Source organism: Larimichthys crocea, chromosome X (genome assembly GCF_000972845.2).
Source record: "Larimichthys crocea isolate SSNF chromosome X, L_crocea_2.0, whole genome shotgun sequence".
Taxonomy (NCBI): domain Eukaryota; kingdom Metazoa; phylum Chordata; class Actinopteri; family Sciaenidae; genus Larimichthys; species Larimichthys crocea.
In genome coordinates this window covers 11664490-11688004 of record NC_040020.1, presented here as the reverse complement: position 1 = coordinate 11688004, position 23515 = coordinate 11664490, and the positions used below count along the sequence as shown (strand labels likewise).

Sequence of the window (23515 nt, the reverse complement as noted above, 5' to 3'; positions counted from 1 at the left end):
CGGCGTCTATGTATATATGTCTATGATGCACAGAGGTGCATGTTAGCAAAACATTCACTGACAATTCAGCCCCACAAACTGCAGCACTGCCCATCAAACCAGCAAGCAGACTTAAATATTAACACAGTCTCACCTTGAATGGACCGGTGGCTCTCCTCCTGCAGAAACATCCAAACATTAAATGACTTCTGTAGGCTACACAGGTGGAGCTAGCTAGAAATGTTAGCATAACTGTCAGCTCCTGAACTGCAGAATATCTTTGACTCCAACTTGTCCACAAGGTCGGTCTTTCCACCACCTTTCCACCTCAGTATTGTCATTGTACTGGTGGGGTTCTTCATTCCTTCTGCGTTGCAACAAATTTGTCAATAGCCTGCTTCCACCAACTCACACTGAGTTAAAGTTAGCACAGCATCTGAAATCTTTACAGCAACAGGGACTCTTGCTAATTACTCTGTCAGTGCAGCTGTGCTATCCAGTGGACAAGAGTAAAAGTACACGGGTTCATAATAAAGTAGCATACGCTATGAAATGGTTAAACTAGGAAATAATACAGACATTAAACACATTGTGAGCATTTTTTTCCTCATGTGTTTATGAATTTATTTACACATAGCTTCCACTGAGACTGTACACATTTTAAACATAAAGTTGAGCATTAATTTGAACTGTGTAACTTTTAAGCCAATGGGAGCAAATATCTGTCAACCAAGGGTTATGAATTGGAGTGTTCGGATTATACTGTATCATAGTACTTTAAAATTGAAGTGGAGCTGAGCCAGAAAAAACATAAGAATACACTATCTTTGAAATGTTTTAATTTGAAAGGTGAAGCCCGATCTTTCAACCCAAACAGCTGATCTACGGTGTAATACAGTGAGCAAAAGAAAAAGGCTAACTGATGGCAAGGTAAATCAGTTAAAATATTAGATTATATCATACACTGAAATGGATATTCTTTGGATCTTTTTAATGTGGTTGAAATATGTTTTTCTGTTGACCTTGTCTACTGCAGTGCAACTCTACTGCTGTGATCACACTCCACTGTAGGTGATACACTGACTATGCATAAGTACCTCATACAGCCCCACTTCAAAATACCCAAACTATCTCTTGCTAATTACTCTATCAGAGAAGCTGAGCTATACAGAGTGAAAGTATGGGCGTGTGGAGCCCAAAATAGCCTACTGAATACAATGGATGAATCTGAAAAAAGTAGACACATTAAACACATTTTAAGCGTTTCGTTATCTGTCATAAAACCTCACTTCAAACAATGCAAAATATCTCTTTCTAGGTCAATACAACCATATCAATTCAGGTACTTCTTTTTATAAGTGCTGTTTCAATTTCCAATCACCCAGTAATATTACATTTACAAGGTTGTATGTGAGTGTGTTGGGATAGAAAGATTGAATGTTAAATCTTTTTCTTTTTTTTTTTAAATGCAGCTGCTCTCGATTACGTGACATTTATTCACTCATAAAGAGTAAATCCCTTCAAGTGTTACATCTTATTGGTACTTCACTAAACAAATATACTGCACTCATGACAGCAAGACTTCAAACTCTCAATATTCAAACAAACGTATCTAGAAATGTCACCCGACTAAGAGCGAACTAGTGGGTTTTTTTTTCTCCCTCATCCCTTCCTGAGGCTCTGCTCATTACTTCTACACACTAGGCTGTTCATCCTAAGTGCTCGATACAGTTTTATAGAAAAATCAGTGTGCCAATATCACTATAGGTTAAAAAAGTATGACACTATTTATCTCTCTTTTGCAGGCATTCAGTTGATGACCCAAAGCTATGTCCCCATGGTTCAGAGGCATTGCAGTGCCTTTGTGTGTGTGTGGGTATGTGTGTGTGTTTGGGAGGTGAACACTACTGAGGTGGGGGAAAAAAAAAAAACATGAATGCCTTTCACCAACGGAGAAAACGGAAAATGTCATGGGTGTGCAGCTATGTTTTGTGCCTATGTGTAAGTGACTGAGTGAATGTGTGCATCCATGCCTGGCTGTTTTTGTACACAGTGTGTGTAGAAACCTCACTGCATGTTTTCTCACCTTATGCGACTCTGTGTCTTTGACCACACACGCACACACGCAGTATCGGGGAACTACTTATTCAGTGATAAAAGGCGAGCCAGAGGGAACCCAGTAATTGAACTCCAGTGAGCGAAGCTTGGAAGCACCGTGCCGTATCCAGCGTAATAAGAAAAAAGTTATTATTCACCTCAAAGACACACACATACATATACACACACTCATATATATTGGAGTGCATACAAAAAGACTTTGCCAAGAACAACAACATACCATACACACAACAAAACTCACAGGCCCGCAGTCTGTAGGTTTATACTTTCCTACTGAACCAAGTTTGAAGGATGATGAAGATCAGAGTATAGAGCTGTTGCATAAGCAAATAAACTTTGAAATTATTGACTTTCACACTCTCTACCTCCTGCTGTTCCGCTGAATAAATCAGTGCTCTCTCTCTCTCTCTCGCTCACTCTCACTCTCTTTGGATGTATTCAGTATGTTCGCAGGAAGGAATCCACAATGTGTTGAGCTATCAGTTGGGCTGCAGTACTGCAGTGTACACACACACACACGCGCGCGCGCGCGCACGCACGAGCACATCACACACACTCACAGGCACACACACAAAGTAAGACAGCATTCAAGGGCTTGCTCAGACTTAGAATGTATACATGTGCAGCAGGCTCATGCGGTGAATGAATATGCAAACTGTTACTGCAGAGTCACATTTTGAATAAATCACACAGATAAGAAACTGAAAAGCAGAATAATTGCTGGACTTACTCTCACCAAGTACAAAATATTACCAGGCACTGTTGTTGTACATATTTGCATATGGTCATAGTTTCGATTCAGTTTCTTGTCAAGAGTTTATCTTTTAGTTCTTTTTTCTCCATTCTATTATTTTCCTCCTGTTTGCTTGTGTTGTTTGTTCTTTCTGGTCTATCTACCTAGACTTATTAAACACAATCAATGCAGACACAAACTGGCTTTTCAGGCCATAACACTTCAGTGTGCATCATAGAGTGACCTATAAAGATATTTAAATTAAAAACCAAATTTTTAGCCATAAAGATAATAGATTTTTGTTTAGTTTTTTTTTACAGCTGAAGCATTGATCTGTAAAAATCAGGGTCAATGTGCTGCTTTTAAATCCTAGTGTCTGAAATAATGGATGAACACACCTGAAATGACCCAACAAAGTAAGAATTGCAAGCTAAATCTTTTACAAACTCCAAGCCCAGAGTTTTGTTTAGTTTTTTTAAGTTTCATACTTTAATTCTGTATAGTTATGATGGTTTTGTATATTTTTCTTCAGATTTTTAAAAAATAATAAATGTTATTACTTGCTTTTTCAGTCTAAGCTTTTGGTCATTTAACAACTTCAATCTGATGCTGTGCATTGCTATTTCCTTAGTCACCCATGAGAAAATCAATTTTAGTTCTACTCTGCACCATCTCATCTTAATTGCATGGTGGATGTGAAAAATATGTCTTCTATCAATATGAGCAAGTCTTCAGAAATGGCAAGACAGGAAAGTGGAAAAAAAGAAGGATGAGTGAAAGAGGAGAAAGAAGGCAGGAAGAGAAAATTCTTTCAAAGAGAGGAGTACTTTTTTTTTTTTAATCTACAGCCTTTCTGCTCCCCTGCATTCCCATGGTACCCTGAAGCCAAGCACCCAACACACATGTATGTACCAGCGCACACACACACACTGACATGAAACATGCCAATTGCATGAAAATATAATCTTCTTCACAAAATTCAATCATCCATACTTCTATTTAATCTCGATTCACCCCACACACCGATACATTACAAACACACCTGTGATTATCTGTAGACTTATCGACCCTTTGTTACAGAGACCCCCAAGATCTATTCCCCAAGATTGGTTTTCTGTGTGTGTGTGTGTCAGTAAAATAATAAGCGGGGCAGTTACCTGTTCACACTACCTACTGTTTATGTTTACTCTCATCATGGATGGCATCCCAAGTCTTCATCAATGCACTGTGTACTGTCCCTATAAATCAAAGCCTAGTGCACAGAAGGTCAGCAAGTACCCTTCTCTCTCTCATGCAGTGTTGAGGAGACAGAGTTAAGACTTGCACTTGCAGTTGAAAAAATATAATAACATTTATAGTAAGACCTACATAAACACTGCAACATTATGAAATGTATTTAAAGATTTTTGTTTTGTATGCATGTACAGTAAATGTATAGAGATCAACACAGCACAAATGGACAGTGCAGGTACAGACTTCATGGTGGTTGTATTCCATTGGGTCTATTTGGCTCTATGTTTCTGTCTTTTTCTCTCTGTCCATTATGAGTCATGTGTCATGAGTCTGTTGGTTACAGGATGTGTAGTTTTCATGGTGATTTATCAACCTGGACTATTAAACGCTCATCTAATCAGAGAGATTGCATTCCTAACTCGATCTCTCTCTCTCTCTCTCTCTCTCTGTCTACAAACACACACATGGATTCATACACGTAATCATGCACACACCTATCCATTTAGGCCAGGAAAGATATGATGACGTGGTCATATATCAGTAGGACATTAAAATTAATTAATTGTGGGTGTGCGAGAGAGAGTGAGACAGACTGACTGTGAGTGAAAGCCCTCTTGATTAGGATTCAAAGTGTAACAGGTTCTCAATCAGTATGCAGTGGGACACTTAACATGGAGGGAGCTGGAAGTATGACATCAATTACTGCTTAAATGTCAGGAAAAGCAGCATCAAACAATATGATTATTGATGATGAGATAATGGTGTTGGGAGGCTAATCATAAGCAGGGCAGAACCAGCATTGGTGTGAATGTGCTGATGCAGAATGTGTTCAATCAATCAATGGTCACAAATATATGCAATACTCAGTGTGAATTACACAAATACTAGTTTGGGACTGGTTATTTACAAAATGTAATGAAATACAGATACTACACATTGAATCTTCTGTATTTGAACATTTTGAATGTCAGTATATGGTTAACAAACCATGGTACAATATGCAGACAATACTTTTTACTGGAATATGTATTTCTGCTCTTTTGACTGAGACTAGGTGCATACCCAGCTCCACTAAAAACCCGCAGTCCCTGCACCATGCTAACACATCGGGTAAGTCACCACCGATGGCACAGATGTGAAATTAATATTAATATCAACTGCCCTGTGTAACTCTATGAGGATCCTGTCATAACCTTTGACATTAAAATCAAGATTTGGAAGGTTGGAAATAAGTTCGTATTAATTTTTATAAGTGAAGAATATGTTTTAAACATTAGTAAGTAAGATTTAAATTTCTGGGGAAAAAGTGCTTAGTTTCTATACTTGTTGTTTGCAGTCTAATATTTGCAGTATTAGAAATCAATGTCTTTAAAGCTTTGAAACGTCTTATTTCAGAGATTTACATCTTCTCTTTCAGCTTAGCATTATCGGATTTCTGACAGGGAAAACTATAATATCTGAAACACCAAAAGACTAGTCTACTAGACAGTAACCCAATCAGCTAACAGGGATCCATCTCCATCGATCACACCGTGCATTAATAAACACAACATGGTTAAGCAATACAGGCCCGAGGCAACCTCTATGGCCTGAATATGCTTAATAATCCTCAGAGCAAAAGTAGAGCATGCCCAGCAGGTTTTTATGATGCTTATGTTTTACTTTATATTATGTGCTGTAATGTATGCTTGTTGATATTATTTTATGCTCTTTGTGCAAAGCATATTCTCCTAGGAGGACTAAAGCTTTCATTCATTCATTCATTCATTCATTCATTCATTCATTCATTCATTTGTATCTTCATTCATTCATTTGTATCTTCATTCATGTAAGGCAGCAAACAAGCCAAGTCCAATAGTTTATATAATACATTTGAAAATGTCGGATTTTATTGGAATCCCTTACACTATTCACTGCTGAATGTTGCAAAGTGATATTTTATTGCTCAGCACTGATCATGCTGTCTTATAATGAAGATAAGATAAGATAAGATAAGATAAGATAAGATAAGATAAGATAAGATAAGATAAGGGGTATACACAATGTTACTTACAAGTAAGAAATATATACACAAGGTCTATCTGAAGAAAGCTATGAAGTCATGCTGGTGTTAAAGAGTCTAACAGCTGTTGGAATGAAGGACCTGTATAGCACTCCTCCTTACATGGTGGGAAAAACATGCAGGGGGGTGAGATGTCATGTCAAATCTGTCAATGTTGGAGAAACACCATACCCTCCTAGTAGGCATGGTGTTGTCTGTACAGAAGTTAATGTAGTCTGTGATAAAGCTGGTCAAACTGTCAATGTCTTCCTCATGTGGTCTGCAGAGTACTAGTTGGTGGTTTTAAAACTCTCAGTGCTTCACTGGCCTCTTCAGACTATTTACCAGAGGTGTCAAGTAACAAAGTACAAATACTTCGTTACCTTACTTAAGTAGAATTTTTGGGTATCTATACTTAACTGGAGAAATTATTTTTCAGCCAACTTTTTACTTCTACCCCTTACATTTTCATGCAATTATCTGTACTTTCTAATCCATACATTTTTAAAACAACCTTGTTACTCGATTTCCGTCATTCAGTCTTCACAGAGGCAACATATGAGATCAACATAGATCAGAAGAGAACATCAGAAGTGTTGGCTGATGGCTGATTTTTATTGGCAGATTGTCACACTCTACAGCTAATGGTATCGTTTACAGTGTGTGTACACCTGACCAATGACAGTGTAAAGACCCACACAGATCTAAACACGGAGCATTGGGCACTAAAGTTTAGCTGCTTAGCTAGCTAGCATGGACTCGTCACAGAGCTATGATGTCATTTTGAGACTCAATTAAAGTTTAGTCAACACGTGAGACGCCCTGAAACTTTATAATGATAATCAATAATAAGTTTTTTGATTAGTTTGATGGTAAAAAATCATGAATGTAGCCTGATTGTACCTCAATGCTGAAATCTGGTATTCTAACATATATAACAGATGTAAAGCTTCGGAGCTTCTTTGATTATCAACAGTATGTGATGACAGAAAGCTGAGAGCTCACTGAAACTGTCACAAGGCGACAAAAGCTGCTCTGATCGTTATTTAATACTGGTGCTGTTTGTTTGATGTATTTTTCTGTTAAATGATAAAAGGTTCACTGGAAACAATATTAATAATAACAATTAATAATAATGATGATGACAAAAACTTGAGACAAGCTTGGCGTGATTAAAGAAAAGTGTGAACAGAACAGCTCTTTAAAGCATCCTGCTGTAGAACTGTGTGGGTCAAGTGTTTAAACTTGATGTCTGCCTTAGAGAACATGGTTCTTTAATGTGTTTGCATTATACTAAAATGGATTAATTTTCATTGGGCATATATGAGGCTGAAACAGGTAGCTTAGTGTATCCCAAATTTTTCAATATTAACATTTTAATATAACATTATAGTCATTATGGCCTTGATGTTGATGTTTTTTGGGGGAGGCTGTGTAGAGCACTATAGGCCACATTTGATGGCTTTACAGTATGCCTAATGCCTTTACATTACTTTTACTTTTATACTTTAAGAACTTTTGAAGCCAGTACTTTTACACTTCTACTTGAGTAAAAAGCTTGGGTTGATACTTCAACTTCTACAGAAGTCTTTTTAAACCCTAGTATCTATACTTCTACTTGGGTAATGAATGTGAATACTTTTGACACCTCTGCTATTTCCGTACATACCTTTCGGTTGGGGCTTGTTTATTCACCAGCTTAACAGTTCATGTCACAACAAGAAAGCTAAGTGTCGCTATGAATAGTGAGTGTGAAAGGCTAAGCAATCTATACTGGACTGCATATCTATGACTGCATATGCTTGAATAAAGCTTTGAACCCACTCATGGTTTACTACAGTACAAGGATGTTAAGGATGAATTCATGAATGTATAGATCTGGAATTTTCTCAATCAGTGACAGTACCAGAGCAAGGCTACACATGATACAGTGTTTATGGTGAAATCAATAGAAGAGAGCTCAATGCTGACAGCACAAAGAGCCAGGAATAAAAAGGGATGAGATGAAAATTAAATCAATGGTCAGATTTTTGGATGGGTGGCTGGATGATTGGAGGGATTCACAAGCTAAGAGACAAACTGACTGAATGATTGAAAAGGATATCTGACATAGGAAACATAAAAAAGATTGAGCTATTTGGAGAAAGGGGGATTTTGAAATATCTGGCGTGTGGCAGCTCCGCCAATTCACTCAGAAGTCTGACTGTTCATTGTTCGATAGAGTGGGTTATTTAAAAAGAAAGAGAGACTAATATTCAACAACAAAACTTTTTCTGGCTGAATACAACAAAGATTACAAAGATCAAGAAGAATTCCAAAAAAAAAAACCTGCTTATCCTTGAAGCTCTGTCTGCTGTCCAGAACAAACTGCTCCACCATCATCCTTTGATCTCTCCTCATCTCTGAGTCAGAGAGGATACCTGAATCTGTAACCACAGTGCAAACACAATGGAGACTGTGTGTCAGCTGAGGTCCTCTCCTATCTAGGTGACAAATGGTTGTATTTATGTATCTTTTTGCAGTTTTTATCTGAAGTACTTTAACATTTTTGACTCTCATTCATACATTCAAACTTACCATGCAATGTGCACGGTGCTGGCTTGACAATGACTAGCAATTTGGGGTCGTGAGGCAGAATTGATTGTGAACACCCTACACTCAAGGTCCTGAGCCACAGCCAAGTCAAGTATTCTTAAACTTAAAGGAAAAACAAACAATCAAACAAACAACAAATAGAAAAAGACATATTGCAACTTTAGCAAAAGATCTCAGCTTTAGTTGCCATCTAGCGGCAACTAGAGATGACTGAGCAGTTTAGTGCTGTCAGCACTGAGAGAAGTGTAGAAAAATGATAGCCCATATGGTCAGTTTCAGAAAGCAGCACTCAAAGCAAAATAAAATGGACTGTAAAGTCACCTTCGAAAGTACTTCTAAAAGAAGTCAAGTGCATAATGTGAAAAATACTGTGTGCGTGTGTGTGTGTGTGTGTGTGTGTGTGTGTGTGTGTGTGTGTGTGTGTGTATCTTGACATCTCTTGCTGTGTCAGGGGCCTCTGCTCTGATCCCTCTCCTCCTCCTTCGAGGGAGTGAGGGATGGATCACTTCTTCTTCAAAGTCTCTCTTTCATCTCTACCCCATCACACCATCCTCTGGGGGAGGGCGAAGGGGAGCGGCACAAGCAGACAGGACTGGCTTTTTATACATCCATCTCCTCCCTTGTTCCTCTCCTCCTTTTTCGTTCCCCTTTTCCTCTGCATGTTTCCGGCGTACTGTTAGCCCTATTCGACCTAAAAACTTTTGTATTTTACTTAAGTTTTCTGTGTTTTTTTCTCCCCACACACACTTTGGCCATTTCCATTAACTTTGCTCTCCTCTCTTCCCAGTGCCACCCTTTTAATTTCCCTCTCATTACATCCAATAGTCTTACAGAACAGAGGCAGCCCTAAGCTTGAGGGGGGAAAAAAAAGGTACAATGTCGTTACTTATGTGCTGTATCATTTTTCAACACGATTGGTTGCTATAATTACTTTTATAATCTTCAACAGCCATTTAGCATTCCTCCAATATGTACTGCATTTGGGGTTTTGGCAGTCTTTTAGTGACAGCACCTATTTCATCCGTCATGTTCCGGGCATCTTGCAGACATAAGCACATATACTGTATGTTTATGTTTGTTTGTGAATGACCACCAGACTGGGTACTGGGTAATTACCCCTATTTTGCTCCACTTTAGTCTCAGGCCAAAAGAGATATCCGAGGCTCCCTGTTCTAAGATGGCACAGTGTGGACAACAAAGTGTGGGTGGCAGCCTATTTTCCAGTGTCTCCTCACTTCACAATTGAGCTGTATGCTTTCAGAGGCTCACCAAGCCCCGACCACATGCTCCTCCCTACCTCACTTTCCTCCTTCACCATCCCTGGGGACAGACTAAATTTACTGCTTTTGGTTCCCAGGAGTTTGTGAAATGCTGTTCCAACAGACTAACACAACCTCAGGGATGGTTAACACTCAACTCTGGGATTTACACTCTGCATGATCACTTTGTCGCTTTATCCCACACAGACACACATGCACATACACACACACACACACACACACACACACACACACACACACAGGCTGTGTGATGGTGCCAGTCTCATTGCTTTCCAAAGGGATTTGACTGGGATTAGTGTGTAAAAGCCAGTATCCACTTGATAATGGTGTATGCTTGTTTATGGTTCTAGTCCTCTTACAGTGTGTCAGAGAGTGTGTGATGTGCTTTTGTGTCCCTTTTTATTTTGGACACTGGTCAAAAAGGGCACTGAATTGTCTGCGAGCTGCCTTTCATCCCATGGATATCTCATTTAAATCTCTCTTTGAGTCTCGCTACTCCGATATATTGATGTTGTTTTTTTTCTTTCATAGGCTAAATAACTGTCACATTTTTCTCTGTCTATGGTTCTCACTTAACCCAATTCTGAATTTCTCTCCTCTAACTCACAGTAGACTATTAGATTTAAAGGGTAATAAACGCAGCAAGTTACTGGACTTTCTTTGGGCTAATTAATCAGCATTTCACACGTTTTTCTGTAAATTTCAGGTCACTCAGCTACTTTTCTTACATTCTCTGAAGCACTTGAAACACTGTTCTACAATTCACGTCTATTCTTTATAGAACTGCATCCAACTAATTTAAGTTAGCAAAAGTTGAGCTATTAATTTAATTGTAATATTTCTAAAATCTTAGCAGAAAATTCACCCTCCGCAATACTCTTGTAAAATTTATTCAGAAAGAACTATGGACTGTAAATGATAAAGTACTTTAAGCAGAGTTTTTGCTGTACAACAATTTGTCAGTGTGAAATAATCTCGATGGCCAAGTAAAATCTCCATGGGTGGAACCAACGAAAATCTGTTTCTGCACAACTTATTTATCTAAAGTAAAAAACAAACAAAAAAACAAAAAAACAATCATAATGGTTTATACTGTTAATATTGACATTAGCCAGACAGAAATATAATCTGGGCTTTGCCCTTGCACATTATCTTTGTTTTCCATTTAACCTGGGTGGGTATTGAGAAAAGACATTTCTTCAGCAGTCCTACTTTTTGTATTTATCTTTTGCATGACCTGTTGCAGCTTTAGAATAGTTTTACATTTGGGGAAATATGTTTATTCTTGCAGATAGTTAGATTGGTACCACTTTCATGTGTGTCTGTTAAATATGAAGCTAAGCTTAGGAAATGGTACCTTAGCTTTGCATGAAGACAAGCAGGGAAATACTGCTCACCTGGTTCTGTCCAAAGGTAAAGGAATATTTTAATAGAGATGGACAGGAAATGCAGGAGAGATGACATGCAGCAAAAAGCAGAATTGAACCTGGGCATCTATGGAGAGGACTCAGCCTTGATACGTACATAGGGCACGTGATCTACCAGGTGAGCTGCCAGGGCACCCCAGAAAGGAATCTACTTGCCAGAATCTATAGTTCAATGTGGACCTATTCCTATCCCTATTACATTTACTAGAACAAGAAACAATGTTTATGTGTTTAATCAATGATGCTGATTTCCTAAATTAGGACTGGATAGCTTAATTGGAGCTACTTTCTCTTTTCTCAGGAAGTTAGCTCCAATTAGGCAATCCAATGCTCCTCTTCAAAATTGGGATGGAAAGGGCAGACTCACTGACTGAAGCACTGACTGACTGTCATTGATATGATTTTAATTAGTTGAAGAGAGCTGTTAGATGAGTACTCACCTACGGCTCATCACTGAAGAGGACCCGTGTCCTGCAGGGTGCTGGTTTTGAGTCTCCATCATTTTGCTCTTTCCCTACAGTCACTACAGTGGCTGCCAACAATGACAGACAAGTTGCAGTGGCATTAGGTACTGTATATGTGAAGGAAAATTAATGTGAAATTGCAATGCCATGACTACCACTACCTACAGGCATGTAGCATGTCCCCTTCTACAGTAGTAGGCAGCTTCATTAAATGAGCTGCACTAATGTTCACTCGTCCACCAAACATCCATGCTTACTGAAAGCTATTTATTACTTGAATCCATTGCCTAAAAAACTTCCTACAGTATATCAGGGGATTAGGGTTCCCTCTTTCCACAATGATTAGTTAGTTTAGATGCTATGAAGTGTTTGACAGACTTAATTACTTGCCATTTAGGTTCCAGTTGTTATACTAGGCAAGCTGAAGGGTTGGAACAGCCTATTATTGTTAATACTGTATGCTACACAGCTGTTGTTTAAAATCATGTGCTCTTGACACACTACCTAACAGTAGGATAAATGGTAAGATGATATGTTTGTTTTTTTTAAAGCAGCTTTCTTATTTGGCAGCAGCCAAATAAGTCTAACAACACAATGATGACAGCCCTGCATGTCGCTGACCTGGATACAAGAGTCAATGCTCTCTCTGGAAGCAAAACGAAAAATAATTGTGCATGTGCAACACAAGTAATCCAGGGGATTTAAAAGCCTGCAACTAGCTATGATTGAAATTGCTGGTAAAGGCTGTGCACAGTGTCATAAACTCCACGCAACCACAATAATCATGAAATGAACTGTTAGTCTCTTCATTAACATAACAAGTTCCAGTGCATTGCTGCCTGTATGCTCATTTTTTTAGAAACTGGCAGTAAATTGGCCACTAGAATCTTGTCATACTCAGACAAACATCTTTCCATTTCCCAAAATAGTACATTTTGATGAATACATTGCAGTTTATTCCCTCCATTGAGATCCTGCCTTGCCAACATGCCTCTACATCAGTCCAATATAAAGAATTATTCTCTGTTGCCTGTCATAGCATAATTGACAGGTGATATTGTCTCACATATGGAGCCAAATAACTGAATCTCATTACGAGTTGTCAAAACACACGCATGGTAGATGGAAAAGTCAACCAGATATTGTGAATTCTGACCGAGCTGTCATTTTAGAGATTCCAGGTTTCTGCAGGACAACACTGAAAAGCAAATCTCATTCATACCTTGGAGCACCTTGCAGTGGAGCGATGCTGTCTTTTATGAAACCTGCCAATTTACCCTCACACTACCACAAGTTATTTTCATTTCCGCTATGATGTCTTGCCAAGGCACATGCCTCTTTTATTGTCGGGGATTGTGCTTTCCACAGGTATGCCAAAGCCAAGGGCCGTGCTTTAAATTCATTATCAGCTGTCTTAAAGATGAGAAGCCAATCTGTCTGAGAGGTGTCTGGAAGACTCCGTAACAGAGTCATGACAGAATGAGCTGTAGTAAAATGCCAACACACTCCCTGGAGTGTGCTCTGTGTGTTTATGTGTGTTTATGAGTATGAGACAGAGACAGCAGTATGAATAAGGGAGCAAGTGCTTATTGTATGACAATGCATATGTGTGTGTGTGTGTGTGTAAGATGGGTTTTTAATGCCAGTGTTATGGCTTTAGCAATGCAGAGAAAAGCAATATTTGGCTGCCAGTAAACAACAAAATTGAATAAAATGAGGTAGCTAAGCACTAGATTACAGCAATTGTACTTTCTGTCAAATTCACACACTCATTAATACAGACTGGATGTGAAAAAGGCTTCCCCATTATGCTTTGCAAAGGTGCTTCTATTTCGAAAGCAACCATGCCGTAATTAATGATTTATTATTAATTCAATTTGATTAAGTTAGCCTCTTACCTCTCATAGGATGCTGTTTTTTCTCAGACTATGCATAGTTAGTGTTTGTCAGTTCATAGAGCAAATACAATGAACATTTGCTGCAGTAACAATTACTCGACTACTTGTGTGTAAAAGGTTTGCTTGTTTTAAGCATTTAATTAAAAAAATGTCATTTATCAAGTGGGCAGAAACATGACTAAATATGAATGATAATGTTGCTATGTGTCTGCTGAGAGTAAAACTGTTTGCTAACAAGTTCTTGATAACAGCTTAATAAGTTATAATACGTTTAATTATTTTAATTTTATTATAAGATATCTTTTTTTAGAGACTAGGTTCTGTTCTATAAACTTCCAAGTATTTATTTTGTATATATATATATATATATATATATATATATGTATTCTTGTCCTTGTCCGTGCTGCTATAACACCCTAATGTCCCCTCTGGGGATCAATAAAGGATCAACTGTATCTCCTCTGAGCTCCTACTATATATTCATAACTAAATAAGTAATAACAATATTAATAGTTAATAAATAATAACAATAGTATAATAGCAACGGCACTGGCAATAATGACAAACCACCAACAACAATAGCAAGAAGAAATAAATAGTCGTTGGGCAGTGTCCTTATTTAGGATCCTAGTGGCCTGAGGGTAGAAGCTCTTCCTGAGCCTATCAGGCTTGCTGGCCTGGTGTATATGGAACCTTGTTATAACAGACTGAGCCAGGTACAGGGTTGAATATTGTTGTGAACACCTACACAGTTGGTAAGTTTGACCTCCTGCCCACTGATACCATCTGATCCTGCTGCCTTCCTGGTATTCACACACACTTGAAAGGCCTCCTGACGTCATGCTCAGAAAGAGTGGTAAATGTAGAAGCTGCTCCCTTCCATCAAGTAACCTATGCTTCCACCATCTTTACTTATTGGCTGCTGATGGCCTCAGAGTGAGCACAAAAGTTCTTCAGCTCACCTGCTAGGGACGCATCAACACTTGACAAGGAAGAGGTGTGCTTGTAATTTCTCATAGTCCTAAGACCTTGCCACATGCTCTTGAGGGCTCTAGTTCTGCCCTCGTGGAATTCAAGGTCCACTTTTTGCCTGGAGATCGCAACCACAGTCTTTTTTTTTTAAGGTTTAAGATTGCCATCAGAAGTGAGTGGCCTCCTTGATGTTTCTCTAGCCTTACAATGACTCTTGTTTGATTTATTCAATTGACTGTGTCAATGTATTTTGAAGTGTCGAAAACCATTTATTTACTTTGAAAGTTAGTTTCTTTAGCTGTTCTTTTACAATAACCTTGGCAGGAAATGTTGTAGACTTTTATTGTGGATGATTGTTATATACATCATGATGGCCAACTTAATAATGCTAAGATTTGGTATTTGAATATTGGTCTCCCTCCTCAAATTCTAATGGCACAAACTATAATTTACACATTCCTGCTTTCGTTTTCACACAATTTATCTTCAAGCAAATTCCCCCCTTCTATCCCTGCTCACAGCTTACCTCAGCTTACCCTCTTTCCCTCATTTTAACCTCCCATCCCTCCGCATGCAGTCACTCATTAGTCTTTCAGCAGGGTAGCCAAAAGAGAAAGAGGGTGAGAGAGGGGGAGAAGACGAAATGACAACTGGCTGACAAAATGACATTCACCAGGGACAAAGGGAGAGAGAGATACATAGGGACTGAGATGAGTAGGGAACGACAGGCATGGTGTAATAGGAGATTGACAGGGTGCAGAGGGAGGAGAAGAATATTGGGTAAAAGAGTGAAGGCTAGAAAGGGAGAGGGGAGAGAGATAACGAAACAGAGGCAGAGTCTTGTCACCTAAGTAGTGTTTTTATTTTGCTGTGTGTGCAGGGATACAAACACAGTAACAATGCCCTGACAACAGCTTTTCACAGCATGATAGCTGTGTGTCTGCTTCATACTGTGTGTACATGTATGCCTCTCTCACTTCCATGACTACTCACTGAATAGACAATTTTAGCATCATTATTGTAAGGTTTTCTGGAGGATACTAGTCTGCATCAGGTTTTTTTAAGGGAGAGAATAATAAATAATAATTACGAACTGCAGTAGTCTGATTGATAAAATTCCAAGGGATGTGTATGGTAATACTGGAATCTAAAACATTGCAATCCGATTAGACAAAATTCCATTTTGGGAAAAAACATCCAATCATTGAGTTTAAAGTTACCCTATGTAACCGAATGCAGTTTCCTGTTGATGGCAGGGGGCAATACTGGGTCAAGTTTGGTTCACTGGGGTCAAGTGGGGTTAAATTCAACAACTAGGGTGCTGTACTTAGAACTTGCGAGCTTTCTGATTGCCACCTCTGACTGACCAAGTGATGAACCAAGGTTTATTGGTTATTGTGGTATTAAAAGCTGGTAACCATTCCAAAATGAGAGATAAAACATGTTTACTAAGAAATAATGCTAAAATTATTGCAATTGTTGAAGCAGGGACTCATAACATAAGCCTATATGGTTGTTACACTCTCCAGAAAAAATACAGTGTTTCTGTGTTAATCAACTTTGAAGATAAAAAAAAATAATAATAATGGTGATACAGAAAGGAGAAAACTCTTTCTGGTCCTTTCACTTTACAACTATAGGCATGTGATGAAAGATTGGCATCAGTGGAAGAAGGCATATTTCAATTGATGTGGTGAGCCTGATGAAATTACGATCCTACATGACTTGTGACACTGAGACAAGTGCTTATGAAAGTTAACAAGCTGCTGAATTCAACACTGGTCTCTGTCCAAACAGCGACCTGCAATGTATGCAATGTCAATGCTAAGTGGTAAGGTTGCATTAACAACAGATTTTGCTTACAACCAATATAAAAAGGCATCATTTATTAGTAGGACTATTTTAATAAAATATATATTTTTGGAGTTTTTTTTCTTTCAAGGCTCTTAAATTATCAAGCATACCTTTCCTAACAAACACTTGTTTCACCAACTTTAATTTGGTTCTATGAAATTTAATAGGTAGAAAAAACAAATAAATATTGGGTTCAGACTTATATTCATTGGATTATTTAGCACTCTCAATGATTTTAAAAAGCCATTCTGCATGGAGCATACCCACAACTTTTTATTGTTATATCTTCAAGCAACATTATGCAACTCTTTTACAGTAAAATATCAGCTTCGAAATAATTTGAATAGCACACTGATTTCTAATAGAGACAAGACAATGATGCCTCTTTCATTGCCACTCCATGTCCCAAACCCCTGCTCTTGCACTATTTAACTTGGGTTGAGTGGGTTCAGTATGTCACCAGTGCTTTAAGGTACTACATCACCAACTATGGGTTTTAGCACTGTAATCTCAATATAGACATCATTGTAGAGACAAAGAGGATGTTGAAAGAAGCTAAGAAGTGAAAGAGTGACTCAGCAGGAAGCAAGACAAGATTAAATCTCTGACTGGCTTTTAGTCTTGTACTCCAAAACTGTATATATATATATATATATATATAGAATATATATATATATATATATATATATACACAATAGCATTTCAAGAAAAACAGAAAAATATGGAGCCTCAGATGGCTGGAAGATGCAGATATTACGCTGCCTGTTCTCCAGTAAAGGTCAGTTTTATATTGCAACAGTCTATACTACCGTTTCTGTCAAAATACTACTCAAATACTATTAACACAAGCTCACTTCAGTTTCTAACATTTCTTTTGACAGGGAAACAGACCATGGAACTGCAAAACAGCTAATCAAAACTTCCATTTACGATGTACATCCAATGGTCGAGTTGTTCACCATGCAGGTAAACAACCAGGGATCTTGACTCCCCGTAAACTGACAGTCGAGCATAAATCAACATCTTACAAAACCTGCATCAAGTGACTCCTTTTATTTTGCTTGTAATGCACAATATATGTGATAAAAATACTTTAACAAGCCTGTACTTTATACTAAGCACAATGACGTGCTTTCTTGAATGCCCCCATTGTATTTATAATAAGGTCATTGTTTCACCTCCTCCCCATTATATGATGTTGCTTAATTGCCTTGCAGGGAAATTCATTTTCCCTCTGCCTTGTCTGCATAGAGGTCAGAGGTCAGTGTCATTTCCTAAACAGCGCCACTGCAGCTGGCAGTGATTCAATGTCATACGTTAGGACATTTACGAAAGGTGGGTGGTTGCTGGCTTAAAGCTAAACTTGGTGGAGAGGCAATTTCTGGATCACTACACCAAGACTAAACGTTCCTCTCAAGGTTTCATATGAGGGAGTTTTTGTGCAGAAAAACACAAATATCCTCCGAAGTCACTGCTAACGAAGCACCACTGTGGCTGCAGATTCAGCTCCGCAGAACAATTCTCTGTTCTGTTGCATATGCTATCTTGTATTTATCTTGTCCAACTGACATAAAAGCCCCAGTGCACTGAACGATTACTATAATAATGAGGAGCTGTTTACAAATGTCTGTTCCACTCTATTGTTAAAGAATTTCAAGGTTACAGATTTATAATGTAGCTATTCCTTTTCAGAAACTCCCAAGGTTAGGAGGCATTTTCCTGGTTAGTCAACTGAATTTCCTGAACTGTCAATGAGCCTGAGGTTAGACAATCAGAGATGGAATCCGATGGAGCAATGTAGCTACCGATAACACATATTCACAAACACACACACACACACACACACACACACACACACACACACTACAAATTATCAGATCTGTTTCCTTTACTAATGCAGGGTGTGTGAGGAAGGAGGGAATATACGCTTTACTCTCTTTCACCCTCAGGTGGAGAGGACACACTTATTACTTATCTTTCTCGTATAGACGCATACACACAAACACACACACACATGGGTAGCCACACTTAAGACTTAAAATGGAGCGAGAGGAGAGTAGAGAGAGAGACCCTGTAATGTCAGGTTTCTTTGCCGAGAAGATGAAAGAGGGGAGATCAAACAAGCGGTGGTACGTGATACAGGAAATGTCACCTCTCCCCAGACGCACACACACACACAGACACACACACACACAGTCAGGGACTGATGATAGAGCATGTGTGGAACCACTTGAGAGCAAGTGCCAGCATGTTTGTATGTGTGTATGTGTGCACATTTTGGAGCGTGTGGTAATTTACCCAGAGTATAATGCCATCCATGTTGTCTTTGGAGTAATTAATCACCAGCAGCTCAGAGCAGATAAACAGCACAGCATCAGCAGTCTTATGCTGTCTTTTTTTTATGTATATATCTACCATGAGCCTGTATGGGGACCTAAAACAAGGTCACAGCAATATTAAAATTAGTTCTTTAAGTACAATGAACAGCCATAATAAACATAAACTACTGAAACCTTGAGAAATGTGACCCACTCTAATGCAAAGTATAAATACAAACCCTGTATGACCTTATCCTGTTGTACTGCTGTTTTTCAAATCATAGATCAGAACCAGAAGGGGGATCCTGTAAAATTCACTTTTGATGTCATGAAGCTTGTATCACGGCACCGGTAGTACTGGAGATTTATTTAAATTTAGGGAAATGAACACTCAGCCTTGCAGACTCTTTCCAGCTCCTGACAGGCTGAGGCAAGTGGTTTCTTTCAGATGTTGAACAGGTGTAAATGCAACTGTCTCAAGCCACAAATGTAATCTTTACTCCTCCCAAGTGTAATTATGTCAGTAAGTGATCTGTGGAAGTAGCCACTAACAGGGTCTGTCCCTTGTGATAATGGCAGCTTATGTGACACTGAAATGAGCCCTCCAAAGATCTGTGTGGGTGAGGGAACTGTGTCATCCACGTGTGGGTGTGTGTGTGTGTGTGTGTGTGTGTGTGTGTGTGTGTGTGTTTGTGTGTGAATTGTTTATGAATATCTTTTATATAGAGAGCCAGCCAAACTGTTATTGTTGTAGCCAAACACAATTTATATTCCCTCTTGTGTTGTTGGCAGTTACCAAACAGCTTCTGGTGCATTACCACCAACCTTTTAGGCTGGAGTGTGGTTTATCCTGAGCTCAGGAAAACCAGATTGCAGTCAGATTTGTAATGTAGGGACACACACTGTATGTAGTACATATATTCAAATATATGAAATAATATATATTAAGCACTTAAGTGTAAATGGGGGCTATGATGATTAAAAAAAAGTAGTACACCTGTCTTGTGTAGTGATGTAACCCACCCATCGTGTTGCTGTATCTTACCCAAAGGCTTTGTTAAGCAAATGTCACCCGCCTACTTTATTTGATGAGTGAATCACATCTGCTTTGTTTCTTGAATATTATCTGTCTGCTTTGTTTGGTGAATGTTTGGAATCTAGACATGCCCATCACCATGCAATGTCCACTGGGTAATCTCAAGATCACACACGGGAATCCATGATGAATGCCCTGGATTGGGAGTGGTGCAGGACGGGTGTCAGGCTTCTACATTTGAGCCCCTATAATCCCCTTTAATATGACTCTTCACATCAACATACGGCGAGGTTAACTACTATGGTAATACACATAGTTGTGTGTGCATTTGTGTGTGCATATGGGTTAGTGTGTGTGTTCAAATTGGATTGGCCTGACAGGACTCCATTTACAGGGTCAAGCAAACCCATTCCGCATATTCAATTTGTTTTCCCTGCTGACAGGGGGAGAAAGAGAGAGAGAGAGAGAGAGAGAGAGAGAGAGAGAGAGAGAGGTGTGGCAGGCAAGAAGTGGAAAGTCTAGACTTTTTCTTTCTTCTGGAATGGGTGTGGAACAGCTCAGAGCAATTGAAGTATCATTACAGCAAAAATAGTTTGCTGTGAGTTTTCATTGGAACTACTTTCTACAAAGAAACCTGATCTTCTATAGACTGTCCAGAGTAGCATGGACACGCATGGAACGTGTTAAGTTTTCAGTACTGAATGTAAAATTTAGTCAAGAAATCTCAAAACATAAACAACTGCATCCAAAACTATGGTTACGTACCACCAAAGCTACACAACGCACAGTGTGCCTTTCAGTAAAGGGTGGACAGTAACTTAGTATAGTAGATTAGTATAGTAATAAGATAATAAGAATTGAGTGAAGAAAAAAAAGCTTCACAGATATAACGTGTCTAAGCACAGAGGAGTAAGACATTACAAATGTGAAACTCAGCGGTACCCTTTCCGAGGCTGATGCTGATCCGTGTCATTTGAAAGTAGAGTCAGCAAAGTATGACAAATGAGCATTCAATGGCAGCAGAGTCACAGTGGTTTGAAAAGGTCGCCCCGTCTCTTCTACCTCAAGTACAAGGCTCTGCTCGGCTCGTCTCCTGCTTGTGAATTCTTTATCATCTGTCATTTGAATACCAAAGTGCCCATCGTGTTCTATAACGCCTGCCCCAGACGTAAAGACATAAGATTGTCGTTCACTCTGACTTAACAAGGCTAGCTCATTGCGTAACCATGCAAAACGTGAAATGGAAGCTGCTGATGCCGTTAGATCATTTGTTCAAATCAACAGCAGGCTGTATTGACCTTTGATTATGCATCTCTGCTAAACATCAATGCTCTACTTACTCGCTAGAGCATGTGTTTGCATGAGTATGAGCATGAGTGAGAGATAGGTTGCTGGTGTTACATCTAATTACTCTGTGGGTTAGAGCTTAGCTCACCCACTCAGAACACACACACACACACACACACACACACACACACACACACAGACATTCACACAGTTTGGCGATATCCTTGTCAGGCCATTCCATTGAATTCATTCATTGCGGACAACCTCACCCAAATCATTACCCTAACCTTAACCATAACCAGAAGTCTTAGAGACAACATCAACTGCTGTTCAGTTTAGGTGAGCTGGTTGTGGGACATTTGATGGAACTGAGGCATCCTTCACAAAATTTGTGTCACCTGTACTTTTCTAAAATTGCAAGGACTATTTCCTGCAGATTATGACACAAACCTTGACCACGCCCTCATGTTTTCATGACAGTCCAAAGTTTCCTCTGCTGACACTGAAATAAAACACTATTTCCTTTGTTCCTAAGAAGACCGACGTGATTCATAGAATATTTCTAGGTGCACATTTAGTTGTATGTTGCAGTTTTCGCTCTGATACGCACTCATCAACTGGACCTTCCAAGATGCTTGTTTTAATATAATCAATTGAAACACACAAAGGGTTGACCTCTAAAACATTTAACTGTGCCTCAGTTGATGTAGGTGTACAAATCATTTAATTCATTTGGATACCTTGTTGTATATACAAATTAAATGCAGTAGAAAAACAGCAATGGCCTAGACTTTTTTTTCTTTCATAAAACCCTGCAGTGAATCCATCGCTCATGAAAACCTTTTCAAGAAACACTCCCGCCTGTTTAGCAGTATTGTTCACTTCTCTTTAGACTACATTGACATTATTACATTTCTTTTTCATTACGCCCCTGTAGGAGGCTGTGGAGCTGCATTCAATTAACTGTCATTTTTGATTACTTATTACAATCTCTGTATAATTTTGCTATTTTTGTCCCCCTTTATTAGCTGTCATTTGTATTTATGTCTTTGAAGGAGCACCATATTGACAAATACTAGGCCAGAGTTAAAATAAAGACATGGCTGTATTAACATTACATCACAGCTGGCACCCACTCTTACCAGCCATCCATCACTTGACATTGAGAGAGAGAGAGAAAGAGTGGGGGAAAAGAAAGGATGGAGAGAAGAAGGAGGGAGGGTTTATTGCTGTGTTTTATTAATTCTTGAGGCTGGTGGCTAAAAGGATTGCAGTGGTTAAAAAAAAAAAGAAACAACTGAGAAGTGACTGTGTGATGAGGTAGATTTATTCTAATGTAAATAGGCAGGCTTGGCCCAGTGGCAAGGACTTCTGGTAAGGGGGAAAGAAGAGGGGAGGAGGGAGGTAAAGGAGCAATAGGAGAAGGGGGGTGGGGGTTAAGGAAGAGAAGGAGAAGGAAGGAGGGTGATAAACAAAGGGAAGATGTAGAAGAAGAAGACGAGATGTGGGGGTGACACGGGGAGAGGGAGACAGAAGGGCTGACATTGAGAGAATGGAGAAATCAATGAAGGAAAGAAGGGATGGGGATAGTACGAGCAAAACTGGGGGAGGATAAGTGAGGACATAGGTAGGGGGAAGGGAAGGAAGGAGAGAGGCTGACAGCAAATGTTGCACTGGTGAGAAGAGGAACTGAAGAACAGAGAAAGCAAGAGATGCAAAGCTTTTGGCTATTCTGTATCTTCAAGTTAGACGAAAAGGGGCCGGAAAGAATAATAAAACATGTCTATATGGGGGGACAGAAGGAAACAATGAGGTAAGGACTGAAGGAATGAGCTGTAAAGCTTCACCTGTCAAAGATAATAAGGAGAAAAGAGGGCCACAGCAAGGTGGGAAAAGGGAGAAGAAAGAAGCTAAAGGAGAGAAGTAGTAGTAGTCATAGTAGAAGAAGAGGTGGGAAATAAAAAAGGGGGGAAAAGGCAGCCAGGAGGGAGTCGACAGTCTAAACAAACCAGGGGAAAAAAGACAGAAACAAGCACAGTGAAAACAGAAAAACATCAGGATTGACATACAGACATCAATTTACCCCTAGCAGTATGAAAATAGGCCTCATGTCTTCAGACACTAAATCCCAGTCTAGTAGAAAATGGGATTATCGTGATCATCATTAATAAGCAAAATGCCAGGAATCGTAAGCCTTCCTCTATCTAATAAATCCTTGCTGATCCACACAGGACTATAATTAATACAGATGGCATGGGGTAGGAGGTTAGCGTCGACCGA

The 23515-nt window shown here is 39.1% G+C and overlaps 1 protein-coding gene across 2 annotated transcripts in view; it reads right to left on the bottom strand.

Moving 5' to 3' along the window:
* LOC104930083 (zeta-sarcoglycan) overlaps positions 1-23515 on the bottom strand; it is a 344655-nt gene that overhangs the window by 259380 nt on the left and 61760 nt on the right. The window contains exon 1 of one of the 2 annotated variants that reach the window (XM_027282958.1): positions 134-521. The exons of the other annotated variant lie outside the window; for it this stretch is intronic. Coding sequence (XP_027138759.1) covers positions 134-229 — 96 coding nt within the window. The 5' untranslated portion in view covers positions 230-521. Of the gene's footprint in view, positions 1-133; positions 522-23515 lie in introns of those variants that run through there. 2 annotated transcript variants of the gene reach the window in all.